The following is a 13,881-nucleotide window of genomic DNA, read 5'->3' on the forward strand; positions in this document are numbered from 1 at the left end:
GCCACTGAGGAAAAAAACACTCATTTTTAACAGGATCATGGAAATATTAGCAAGAGCAGTCCATAAATCACTAAAAATGATTTTTAAATTCTCAGAGCATGAACAATCAGTGTGTCAAATGGAATGGAGGTTTGATGGGAACATTTTTTTTTCTGGGAACAATTATTTTGCTTCACTAAAGCGAGTCCAGCTACAAAGGGCAATCCTATTCTAACATAAGCATGGTTTCTAGTGTTCCACTTAGTAATATGGTTAACCAAATATAAGAAAAATCATTCTCAAGCCAATTCTTCAGGCATACTAATAAGTAACAGAACCTTTACAAAATCCAAGAAAAGACTGGCTCCACAAAATCTTACCTTAATGTAGTTAAAGATACTGATAATTGCACACTACAAATTGGAAGTGGGAATAAGGGAGACATGCAGTCCTAATGCCTTACTCCCAGACTATGTCCTTCTGCTCCACTCAGAGAGAATGAGAATAGAGCTGTAACCAGAAAAAGAAGGGGGGGGGGGGGGGGGGGGTGAGGGAGGGGGGTGGAATGTCATGACAGGGTTGAATAGGAATGAAATGCTGGCAAAAAATAAAGTTAAAAATAAAGAAGGAAAATGATTTAAACCAATATTGTCTGCTTTAAGGAAGATCAAGAATTATTTAATACAATAGCAATACTCCATATAAACAGAAGTTGTGGTTGCATGACATAGGTCAGTATTTTGTTTCAAACCAATATATATTTGCATTTACCCAAAACTAGCCATAGTAACTTGGGGTAATTTTTCATTAATACATGGGTCAGGAACAGTTTGTGAATTAGAAACTAATCAAATTTTCCAATATTTAATTATATTCACATGAAACATTGAATTGTGAAGGTGAAAAGTGCTGCTGCCTTCTCAGAAACTCTACAAAAGCAACCACTGTCATCTGCACACAAACACAAGTTATCCCCTTGTCACAACAGCTCAGACATGAGCTTTCTTTATCTAGTAATTTATTTTTATAAGCTTTTAACAAACTGAAGGTTGGCTAAATTGTAATTAATCACAATTTACCATCTCAAGAAATGGGGCCTTTTTAAAATATCTAAATAGCTTGCCAAAATATTAAAGAAGTCTCAAAATACTGTGCAGCCAGTAGTTTTCCATCTATTATTTCTCAATACAAATTTAAAGCCAACCATTTTCCAGTTTCAGTTGTGTTCAGCAACTGTAAAATTCAGCTTATTCTGAATACCAAAACAACTCTCTCAAACAGAGGTGGTTGATGAACAGTGTCCAGAAAAAACAACACAAAGTTTTTACAAACCTATGTTATCTACGGTACCATGACTATAGCAGCCCCATCCTGAAGTAGGTGAAATTGAAGAATGGGACCAGGTGTAAAAAAGAGGTAACATGACACAGCAAGACATGGGTAATTAAGAGTGTGAAAGTAAATCCAGTGCTTCCTGAGCTCTAGTTTCTTGTTTACTAGTAAGAATGCTCCCATATTGAGGTCATTTGTCAAACTATTTTAATTTTATTGCATGTTCTGAGGTGTTATGTAAAGTTTTTGCTTAGTACACTTACCCATCAGTAGATCATGTCCTTTGGCTCTACAGCATCCTGTTTAATGTTGAAGAATGTTTATGTAACATGGCTATTGCTGCTTCTTTCCTCCAGATTTTAGTTTAAGTCTAGGTCCAGTTTTGTTACTGTCTGTGTGGTTTGCTTTTTGTTTGGTTTTTTTTTTTGTATTTTTCAGGAAATATCAGCACAGTTGTCACTGGAGATGGAGTAGCCATGTGCATTTCATCTACTGTCTGCAGAGAACTTAGCAAGATTATTTTTCCCTCTTTACAAATAACAGTGCCATTTGCTTGGTAAACATAATGCAAAATCAGCAAGGGTAATGTGTAAAAGCCTGCAGGTCAGCACAGATTATTACAGCTTCTAAATTCACGTGCAACCTGGTTGGCCAACATGTGCCCAAGGATACAGCAAGGTTAAGGCAGCTCCGCAGAGGAAATCTAAACATCGATGTAATGCAAAACGCGTGTGTGGCAGTAACTGGAGACAGCCATTCATAGTGAGATAAAGCTTTTGGCAGAGAGAGTTCAGCAATCTGGTCACGCTGTTGAGTGGAAAGAGCTACGTGCAACTTCGGACACATTGAAGAGAACACAAAAAGATGCAGGACATTTTACCTAGCAAATTAGCACAGGCAACAAGCAGACACGGTGAATCAACCTGTAGCATTTTAGGAAATAATTCAAATAATTAAAACAGGGGACATTTCTTATTACAGCATGTAACCCTACATTTTACTACCATCACTAAGCTGGCATGTCTTTATTATCATTTCCCATTAGTATAATTTTGTGGGGTTTAACATGTGAAATACAATGAAAATTCATATAAATAAATGCATTGGTCGTTAAAAAGAAAGATTAAAAGATATTTTCTGGCATGAGTTTAATTTAGAGCAGGGGATAGAGTAAGTTTGGATTTTACCATTGCTAAAAAGTTTATGCAAAGTGAAATTGTATGGAAAATAGAGTACATGAAATACAAAATAACTGGGCAGCTGAACTGCAGTTCAGGACTATCTTTGCCAGGTCTGACCATTAAAACTCAATCTTTTCCTTCTCCCTCCTGTCTTCAAATGGATTTTCAATTCCCTTTTGTTCCATGGCACAGTTTCAACAGATGGGATGGAGAATGTTGCCCAGTCAAACTAGCCTAACGCTTGATGCCAAGAACACTTTTCTGGCCATGGGGGAAGAGGGTTTGAATCTCTTCTGGTTGCAGAAGTTACTGAACCTCAGTCTTCTCAATGCTAGATGACTGTTCTGATATTGCAGTGTTAAATGGGTGTAGACATCATCACTATCAGATCTTTTCTACATATAAATAAATAAAAATAGAACCTCTCTGTTCTTTAAAATATAAAGATGGCAGCAACCAACACACCCCCCACCTAGACGTTGCAGTACCTATGCTTGCAGGATTTATAAGTCCTTTGTTGGAAACTTAGACCTAAATTGGTTAGCACAAGCTCATACAAAGTCCCTAACAAGAAAGAATGCAAATGAAACAGTGCTGACTGCCAGCTGCAGAAACCGTAAAGGGCAGCGTCACCTTGCAAAACATCGTACAGTCACACTGCACAGTCACTGCAGAAAGCTTGTAACAGATCCAGAAACCATGGGCCAACATGTAGCTTAAGCAAACAGCACAACAAAGCAGTGTCACCTCCCCTCGATGCAACTAGGTGGTCAGGTATTACCCAATGGCTTCCCCTCATCGAGCAGAGGACCTGCATAATCCCCCTCTTGTTTTAACAGATTGCATTGTACTTCTCCAACAACTCTAGTAACCTTGCGTTTAATGAAAATATTTATGATTATGATATTTATGATTTTTTTATGCTTTGACAAATGTCAGATTATTCCTTAAGTTGCTGCTTCAATACATCCAAGTCCACGTCCGAGGACTTCTTCGTTAACATCTTTCAAGGCTTAAAGAAACTTAACGGATCAACGATGTGGCAAATCATTCAGCTAACACGGATCAAAGATCATAGAATCATCCAGCTAACACAAACAAAGTAAGCTTTGCTTTAGCCCAATTAATTTTTCCAAGTCGCAATAGTGACCCGACTGTGAGAGCGACTATCTCCCCTCAGTCTGCCACCTACCTCTGTCAGATTACAACGAAGGACTAGCTCACCTTGAGCAATAATGCCTTGTTTTCGCTCAAATCAGATTTCCAGGAAGGGACACTGTAGGGAACAATTAGCATCAAACTGCTACTCACATTACTAAGCCATCTGGTTTCCATTTTTATGCTCCTAGCAACGTCAGATCATGAGGTTTGGACGAGGCCATCCATTGTGCAGGAGACGTAGATAACTAGCATGAACTTTCAAATATTGTTCCAATCTTCTCTAGTTTTCTCTCCTAAAAACTTTGCCAGTACTGACTTACGCAACAAACAAGTGAATAAATAGCATGTCCTTTTGGGCTCATTAATGACTTTTAAAATAAAATCATTTTATTCAGATTGTTCCAGCAAATCCTTTCTTCACTTGTTTTTCTGGCTACTTTGCAAGTGGTCCCACAGTCTATCATTAAGTGATTTTTTTTATTATTATTTTTAAAACAGCAAAGACAACCCCAAATAGTCTTCCCTTCTCATGTGGCAGCCTGGTTGAATATGGATCAATGTCTCACCTCTAATAAAAAAATAAAGTATTTATTTACTACTTTCTGACTGTCCTTAAAAAAAATTAAGAAGAACATTTCACTTTCCATGTGATGTGTGATGAAGTGAGAGAGATAGGAGCCTCTTTACAGTTAAAGCAGAGTTGTATAAATTTGATTTTGTGCCTGATATGACCCATACCTAGGTCAGTGCTGTTCTTGCGCAAATACAACTTTAACTACTTTTAAGCTATCAATGTAAGTGCATAGGTATTGCCCAGATTTTCATATAAAGGTACTTTTAACAATCCATCTCATTCGTAGACAGTTCATGGCTCTTCTATTAACCAGCAGAGCAGGTGAATTCTGATGGAAACATCAAAGAAAGTTTATAAGTCAGCCATTTGTCTCCATGCTACAGGATTAGACTTCCCAGGGAGCAAACTGAACTGAGAGGGACAGGTACCGAGGTTCATAAAATATTTCAGATAATCTCACTGTCATGACATACTGATGGTCTTTTTTGTTTGTTTGTTTGTTGTTTTGGTTGGTTGGTTGGGTCTGGTTTTTGAAGAAAGGCATACAAAATTTCCCAAAACGTGAAAAAGGATAGTTTTATTGAAATAAACTACATTTGCTAAAGAATTCCTCCTTCCATACAGTAATAGATAGCTTATTTAGAAAGCCATTCTCTCCCATTTTCATAAGCCGTTCACTACTTAAGAGAAAACCTTTGAAAATTTTGCATGCCTATTTTAACATTCTGACAACAGGGCACCTAACTTGCCTGGTCTAATCTAAATGCAGAAAAAAAAATGCAGAGAGAGACTAATTTTCAAGAGGAAATTAAGGAATGATTCGTACTTTTGCTTCAGATATTTCTAATGCTAACACTATGCCGCTCACAATTTATTTGCCTTTTCAGTCATTATAACTCTCAGGCATCATGTAACCCATGTTGTATTCCTTGCAACACAATCAATTGAACAAGTCCATCATGGTTATACATCAGAAATGACACAATAGAAAGCAATCACAAAATAACAATTATCATCAAACGCATTGTAATCATGCACCTATATCTTATCAAAAGTCCTTGTGATACTATCAAGGCACATTTACTATGCTAACCAATCTGCATCACCCCTTTGCTCCTCAGTACTTGACGACACATTGACAGCCTAATTCTCTGCTGATGAGTCTGCTCTGGTGTTACAAAAGACCTGTTCTGAATTTAAAGCTAAATAGTGGTATACTGGCTTAATAAGGCTAAAATACTTGAGAACTGTGTAGCTGTCCATTAATTTCTACATATGCCAACTTCAGACACGAATGGAGCTTAACGTGAACAGGATTAACATTCATCTTTCAAATTATTAACCTTCTGGTGCTTAATTGGGGATTTAGTAAAAAGCTGGATTCAGTGGATTTCACATTACCTGTTACCACTGTAACACGACATCATCGAGCACTACAAAGTTTTCAAGGCACAGAAAGTTCATTCAAGTTCTGCTATTACTGATTCTGAAACAGGATTCCTGTCTTCACTTGAAACCTTTAAAAATTATTGTTTAGCAGTTAAATCAGCTTTAGTGCAACAGCAACAAAAAGTAAACATTGAAAGTGGGCATCTTTCATCTACAGTTTGTTGAGGAGCCCCTTTCAGAGCCACATTGGCATTGTTAATCTATGTTACCATTTCAAATACAAGCTGTACCACCTATACTGTTGTAGAAATTCGCTTCCTCTAAAACACAGTGTTGAAAGAATTATTATGCAAATAAAAGTGAGGCATTCTTCATACCGTTCATATTCCATGAATTACACAAACCATCCTAGAAAGAAATGACATATATAAATGCCCTATGTTAACTACTGAATAAGTATGTGTGATTCTATAGTAGTTCTGACATAATCAATGTAGGTGCACCTTCAGAAAATAACCTTACCAGGCAGGAGATGAAACCTGCAGGGTGTCACAAGTATGCTTGTTTTTTCAACATGGTCAACAACAAAGTCTTAACAAAAATATAACAAAAAGTGTTTTTATTGATAAACTATACATCTATACATTTAAAACTATACCAACGATATATTAATGTTCTTGCTGGCATCTCAGAGGCTTGTCAGTGAACCATTCATGTGCCCTAACAATTGGTGTCCAGAACAAGACTGACACGTTGTGGAAGAAGCTCTCACTCCATGTATTAAATGTGCCCAAAGCACCAGGTGGTAAACTGTGTTACAAAGGGAAAAGCATTTGCACAGACAGAAAGACCTACATGTATGTACCTCTCACATCTCTCAGACAGGCAACCTACACAATTATGTTTAGTTTGGGTGAAAACGAAGGAAATTCGCCTTCAACTTGCAGGATGTGGACAGGAAAAAAAGAACACAGACTTACTGAAAAATCAAATCAAATTTGATTTCTGTCACTATCATTTTTATTTTCGCGTTTCAAGTTAAGGTTTTCCTTCATTCTGGCACGTGTTTTAAAAAACAGCAAAGAAATAAATCTAAAACTTTCTAAACTGAAGTGCTTAACTACTGTAAAATGAACTTGCTGTAGTTTCAGACTAAACTGAAAGGATGCAGATAACTTATGCTCCTGGTGCCATCTCCTGGTAGTGAAGAGGTAAAATCACCAGAAGAATCTAATTATTTTCTAAGTACCCTTTAGAAAAAGTCAGGACTCAGAGAGCTAGAGGAAGAACGTTGTTACACAGAAGTAGCTTTTTAAACTCTCGAAACCACAAAAGTTATTTCACTGCACATGAAGGCCAGTATCTGGATGTAGCTTCACTCAAGATGAGTGTTGCTCTTACATTGGCTTAAATAAGGAAACATAACATTTCTCTAGCTTTCTAGGTAGAAGTAGTTACCTGAATAAGTTTACTTTCAAAATACATTCAGTATCACTGATAACAGTTAAGATGAAAAGTAATTTTAGAGAGTTTCACACCATGTTCAAAACCCAAACAAGGAATTCCCTTTGAGAAGTCCACTCAGAGTAATTCTAGTGCAGCTTATTAGCTCACGCTGACTCATTTTAAAGTCAATTTCTTTTTAATATTTAAAATTCAGGACATTCTTTCCCAGTTGCATCACTCTTTCCTTGTTGTTGATGAAAGACTGCAGTATGGCTACTTGTAATAATATCCCATGGATTACATTGTAAAAAATAAAAATAAATAATAGCATTAGCCAACTTGAAAAGAAATGTTATAAAGTTATTTTGACAGCTGACACCAAGTACCTGGACTTATCCTACAAACTTCAATGCTACGAAGACTGTTTGTTGAAACTTGACCACCACCAACAAAAAAATTGAAACAACTTGAGCTTGGTAATAAAACACCTGTCAAAAAGTACAGTATTTTACATTAATTCTCGAGTTAGCTCCAGGTAATAATAAATCATGAAAGGAATCCTGGGTGAAAGCTGTGAAGACACAATGGAAGGCAGTAAAATTAAGTAAGCTAAAGATTTTAGTAGGTTTAAAAATAACTCTTAGATAAAGGAACAGTGATGGTATGTGGCTGTGCTGGTGGCCTGCTCTGTGCCCAGGGAGCACTTTTCCTGGAAACCAACCAATGTCACTCCCTCCCACAGCACAGAGAACTAAACAGCTGAAATAGAAAAGCTGAAATAGGAAAGTAACAATTTCACCAAAAATCATGGAAGTTCAGCCAACTGAGAAGGACCTCAGCCCACTGCGGGATAAGATAGCATCCAGCACATGATGTAAAAATACCACAAGCTGGACTGAGGACGGAAGGGAGCAAAATGTCTAACCTGCAGAACAAGAATGAGCTCAACACTGTCATGAATTTTAAGCGCTGAAAACTAGTGATGGGTAGAATTATAAACCCCTAAGGGGAACCAAAGCAATGCACAGAAAATAGGAGGGAATAAGGCAAAAGGGCTAGCTGTATCTGTGGGCTAGTGAGTAGAGAATCTCCTGAAGTGGGAGAGAAAACACCTCAGAAGAGCCTGAGATCTCCCAGAACGGGAGAGCGCTAAGGGTCTGTTAAGGTAAGCTTTCCTTCCTCTGCACAGGAAAAAATGGATTTACTGAGGCTTAATATGACAATTTGTTAATGTGATAAGAGGGCTCTTGTAACAAATGGAACTTTTATTTTAACAAACTGTTTTACTACACTGTCCATATCACCCTGAGGTGGGGAAAAAAGAAAAAAAAAAAGTGAATTATTTCTTCTAGTCTGCTGAATGACTACAGGAGTGTGACTAGGGTTGCCTTAAAAAAAAAGTGAAGGAGCAGCAGTGATCTGGATTGTCACAGGTTCACTGACAATTGCCATGGGGAAGCAATCATTAAATGCTGCAGAAAAACCAAGATAAATAGGGGACATTTCCTTCCACAGAAAGAGAAGAAAAAAAAAAATCTGTCATAACATCGAGCTATAATTTAGAAATAGAGCAATGAATGAAGAAACATAAGAGAACCAAATTAAATGCAACTGGGATTTCACATTCCTTATGAAAATTAAGGCTTTAGCATGAGATAATTAAAGCAAGGATAGCCAACTCATGATGTGCCAGAACATATAACTCAGCCTGTCATCTTCATTCCTGAGAGTCCCTCCGAGCTGGTCAGGAAGCAGGCTGTCAGCCACACAAACCATTCACTAACCCATGGCAGTCTCCCTGCTGTTCTCCTCTGTGAGAGCCCCACGGCCTCCCGGAGGTGCCCTAATCACAAGCAACACAATCATCGTTGCATGGAGCATGCTCATTCATTCAGTACTATGACAAAAGGACTTCAGTGCATGTGTCCCCAGCACACCACGGTGTGCCCTCATGTGGCCACCAGGCTCAGCTGAAGCAATGACTGCAGCCCTAGATACATGATGGTAAGCACACATCCCCTAGGTGCCTCCATTGGGGGATTTTGGCTTGACCTGGCAGAAAAGCTGAGTGACACTGATCTAAAAGAAGCAAAGAAAATGAAGACAAGTATTGTGGAGCTTAGGACTTGTAATAGAAAAAACAAAGATGAGATAATGAGAGAACACAAAAGGAAAAACAGCACACATACTGTCACATAACTAAACCTTTATGCAAGTGAACTACTGGCAGAGGGAAGGACAGGAACATCTTGCTGACATGAAGACAAAATAGAGGTGAAGATGAAGAACCTTCTGGCAGAAGAAATACAAAGGTTAAGAAAAAGAAAGATGCTACCTTATGGACTAAAAAGACTGAACTTTTTAAAACTAATGAATTGGCCATATAAAAAGCAGTATATGTTAAAAGACAAAGGAAAATATTAGGAGCTTTGTACTGCAAAAAGTTCAGAAGTATTGAAAATATGCAGTTCCTACCATTAGATTACATTTACAGTACAAATAAGAAATTAAAAGAGAAGTAGTGGCACATTATAAAAGGGAAAAGTATTTCCCTAAGGAGACAGAAATATTAGAATTGCAAAATGCAAAGGGTTTTTCTTGGCGTGGGAGCACGGTGCAATTAAGTCTGTTGTTGATAAGCATATCTGCACAGTCACATCAACAACAGATCTTCAAGCCATCTACACCGAAACACAGTGAAACAAATTTATGGAAAATCAAATCAGTTAATTGTAGTGGGAGACTCTTAAGAATCCAACAGAGCTATATTTAGCTGAATTTTGCTTCTAGGAGCATTGGGGTTTATTGGGTTTTTGGTTTTGGTGGGGTTTTTTTTGTTGTTTTTGGTTTTTTTTCTCCATTTGTTTTTTTTTTTACAGTAACAAGCCAGTTGGAGGAGAAACATGTAAATACTGATCAAAAACTCTACTATGCTTGCCTGTCCTCATGCAACAGTGCTTTCAAGCTCTTATATTAATCACAAGTAAGCAGCCCTTCGAAAACCTCTGAGGGGGCAAAACGTATGAAAAGCCAAGGAGGGAAAAAAGGGTTCTAAGGCCATTTTGATATAGGGTAACATAGTGCACAAGGTGTGTAGTAAAACAGCAAACTAACTTCTAAAGGCCAGGCCTAGCATGGATAATGCTGCCATAGGATGAATAATGCTTACCATAGGCCTTGAAGCACCCTATACTTAATCGAAAAATATTCTGTTCAGAAGACTAATGTATAACACAGTCACTAGTGATCAAGGCCCAGAATAAAGTTCTCTAGATTAATAAAACTATTTTGACTCTTTCAGAATTTCCAGCACACGAGTCCAGGACCATATTACTCTTTTTAATCACAGCAGCACAAACCCCCAAACAAACTGTATTTCCTGTCAGCACAAACACTGGAACCAAAAGATAGCCTCGGCTTTTGAGAAAAATATTTTGCTGTGACAAAATAAGCAACCACGCTACTGACTCACTCTTTTAGCACCTAGCCTATGTAAGGACCATACAGGTAATTCCCCCTCCTCTGTGAGTCACCCATTACCCCTTGGACTCTAGGAGACTGTTTCGTCCCCCTTGCTTGGTCTCTCCCTGCCTGCCTTTTAGCAGCGCCGACAAAACAAGTCTATTCTCCCCTCAGTGCCTCATACAGGTCAGGCCACCCTAACCCAGGCACCCGCTGCCCCTCCCGACCCGGGGAGCGCCCTCACGGGGACACCCAGCGGCGCTCCGCCCCACAAACCCGCCCTTCCCTCAGCCCAGCCACAGGGCCGGGACGGATCGGACACCCACCGACCCCACAGCACCCAAAACTCGTGAGACATTTAAACTGGAAAGAACTGCTTTACTCCGTGCCCGACAGCCCTTCCTAGCGAGGACGGTGAAGAGCTCCCCCTCCGTGAACGCACCGCGCTGACGGAAACCACCGCCCGCCAACGGCCGCCCCGCACGCAGGCGCCCTGCGGCCGCGGGGCGGGAGGGGAGGCGCGGCGGCGGCACCGCGCCTGCGCGGGGAGGGGCGGGGCCGGGATTCGAAAGCGGGCGGCGGGGAGCGGGCGGGCGGCCCCATGGCCAAGCAGGCGGTGCGGGACCAGCAGGGCATCACCCTGCGGGGCAGCGCCGAGATCGTCGCCGAGTTCTTCTGTAAGGGGCTGCGGGGCCAGGCGGGAGGGGTGGGGGGGGGAGGAGGAGGAGGAGGAGGAGGGAGGAAGAAGAGGGGGAGGAAGGCAGCCCGCTCGCCCCCGTGCTGCGACGCGAAATGGCGGCCGGTGGGCCGGTGGGGGGGTGGGGGGGGCGCGGGGTCTGTCGCCTCGTGTCCCGCCTCACGTCTCTCCCCACACTGCGCTGCAGCCTATGGGATCAACAGCATCCTGTACCAGCGGGGCATCTACCCCCCCGAGACCTTCACCCGCGTCCAGAAGTACGGGCTCACCCTGCTGGTCACCACCGACCCCGAGCTGAAGAACTACCTCAACAACGTGGTGGAGCAGATGAAAGGTGCCCGGGGGGTCTGGAGGCGCAGGGTCGCTGCCTGCGCTTGGCGCCGCCGCTAACTGCCCGGGCTGCTTCTTTCAGAGTGGCTCTGCAAGTGCCTGGTGCAGCGCCTGGTGGTGGTCATCTCCAGCATCGAAAGCAACGAGGTTCTGGAGCGGTGGCAGTTCGACATAGAGTGCGACAAAACTGCCAAGGACGAGAGGTGAGTAACGGTGCGCCTCTGGGCCTGGCTGTGGTGCAGGCACCAGGCGATGGCCGTGTGCGTCAGCACCGTTCTGCCTCCTCTGAGCAGCTGCCGCAGCTTTGTCTCACTAAGAGCACAGAAGGTGTCCTGTCAAACCTAAAATCCTATGTAACGGATGTGGCTTGAAGAACCGCTTCTCTCCTGTTGTTCTGCCAAAACTTTCTCATCCATTCCAGACTGAAAATAAACCTTAGTGTTCCTTAAAAATACTGTGAAGTTTCACAAGCAAAAATAAAGTAAAGCTGACAGTGTTTCGAGCCTGTTTACCTAAGGCTTAAACGAATGCCCCTCCTCTAAAGGATCACAGCAAACAAACCACCAGCAGCTTGGCAGAACTGTGTTTAAAAAACACTGTTAGTATACTAGGTTGAAAATTTGCTTTTTTAATAATTTTCCTATTTTTCCAGTGTGCCCCGAGAAAAATCTCAGAAAGCTATTCAGGATGAAATTCGGTCTGTTATCAGACAAATAACTGCCACAGTAACTTTTCTGCCTCTGTTGGAAACTGCCTGTGAGTATTCACAACTTCTTCAAAGCTATCAAACATTTTCAGAAAGCCTGAACAACTTTTTCCATTGTAGAAAATATTTTTGGTTTTCGTTTTTCTTATTATTACTTGAAATGTCATATACTGTTGCATTCGAGAGCATTAGGTTTTGTTAGACTGAGATCATCTCCTGCAGATATGTACAGTATGGAAGCAGTGCGTCTGACAAAATACTCTCAAGGATTGTCCCATGCTGCTTCCTGCACAATAGTGAAAAGAATTGCTAATGTACATACCGTGCTGTAGCTCTCATTGAAGAAATTGGAACAACTTCATTAGAAGGTGCTAGCGGGACTTTCTCCAAAAATTACTTGAAGCGCTTTTTGTCAAAAAGTTACAGTTCAAGGTGACCTAGCTAGCTTGATGAAACTAAATATACTCTGAGGAACATAATTTTTCATAATTAAAATGTTTTATGACTACAGCTGTGGACAGACTCATATAAATACTAAGCATTGAGATTATCTGAAGTAACTGCCATGTAGAGCCCAGTTCACAGTATTTCAACACATTTCAAAACAAAAAATTGCATCATACTCATTTCAGGAGAAAAGTAAAATGGCTGTGCATATGAATGTTAACCAGGACTATTTTTTCATGCTTTAACTGCTCTTTCTTTCCCCATAAATAGTATTAGCGTAACTTCTGATATCATTGGCATGTCTCAAATTCTAGAAGAGTCACTAACTTCAAACATGGCATCTTCCTGTGTGTGTATAACTGTTAATTTGTTCCCTCTTGTTTACAGGTGCCTTTGACTTGCTGATTTACACTGATAAAGATTTGGCTGTGCCAGAAAAGTGGGAAGAGTCAGGACCACAATTCATTGCCAATTCAGAAGAGGTTCGCCTTCGTTCCTTCACTACCACGATCCACAAAGTAAATAGTATGGTAGCTTACAAAAAGGATTCCTTTCCCTGAGACAGGGGTTCTTGTACATATCTTGTCATCTTGTATAGTTTCTGTTCATAGTGCAGCTATTATGAACACACTATTGCTCTTGCTGAAGTATGGTACAGAAAAACGGCAAAGCGTGTCTGATAATGTGGTTTAACACTAGACTATGCTGGCATTGTTTAAAGAGGTCTAAATAAGGTGTTCATTATGATAGTTAAATCCTTTCTTAACTGAACACACCAAACTAATGGTGTGCTAAGCTGTACAGAATTCACTGAAAATAATGCTTGAGTCTAGGATTAGTTGGTAGAATTCAGATCCTGTATAAACTACATTCTAGTAGCAGACTGACATTAAAATTCTTGCTCCTGACGTGCCAGTCTTTCACGTAAAGATGTTCCTATTACCAGGAATAATCCAAAGCTAATCAAGACCAATTCTGAAGTGATGTGTACCTCTTTACAATGAAAGCAGCTGTTTATCAGAAAAAGCTGAAATACATGAAGCCTTGTATGTTAGAAAGGGGGCCTCTGTAGTTCTGGGGAGTGCTGTTCTGCTTCAGTGTATCTTTTTTTTTAACGTCTGTCAAACATTTTCTATGTTTGTATTCTTGTTTTATGGAATAAAACTTGAAATTTTAA

At 40.4% G+C, this 13,881-nt stretch overlaps 1 protein-coding gene across 1 annotated transcript; it reads left to right on the top strand.

The window, feature by feature from the left end:
- Positions 1-11,047: 11,047 nt before the first annotated feature.
- Positions 11,048-13,881, top strand: MAD2L1 (mitotic arrest deficient 2 like 1). The gene is made up of 5 exons (XM_080591660.1): positions 11,048-11,201; positions 11,409-11,555; positions 11,634-11,754; positions 12,204-12,307; positions 13,092-13,881. Exons 1-5 carry the CDS (start codon positions 11,126-11,128, stop codon positions 13,262-13,264), a joined length of 621 nt encoding a protein of 206 aa, XP_080447786.1. The 5' UTR covers positions 11,048-11,125; the 3' UTR covers positions 13,265-13,881.

The sequence above is a fragment of the Anser brachyrhynchus genome (assembly GCF_964034855.1).
Source record: "Anser brachyrhynchus genome assembly, chromosome: 4".
In the NCBI taxonomy this organism is placed as follows: domain Eukaryota; kingdom Metazoa; phylum Chordata; class Aves; order Anseriformes; family Anatidae; genus Anser; species Anser brachyrhynchus.

Excerpts from the sequence above, each read along its gene's own strand:
- MAD2L1 (XM_080591660.1), top strand. The coding sequence starts at position 11,126 with ATGGCCAAGCAGGCGGTGCGGGACCAGCAGGGCATCACCCTGCGGGGC. Across the intron at positions 11,202-11,408 it reads GATCGTCGCCGAGTTCTTCT|CCTATGGGATCAACAGCATC; the intron begins GTAAGGGGCTGC and ends ACTGCGCTGCAG. Across the intron at positions 11,755-12,203 it reads AAAACTGCCAAGGACGAGAG|TGTGCCCCGAGAAAAATCTC; the intron begins GTGAGTAACGGT and ends CTATTTTTCCAG.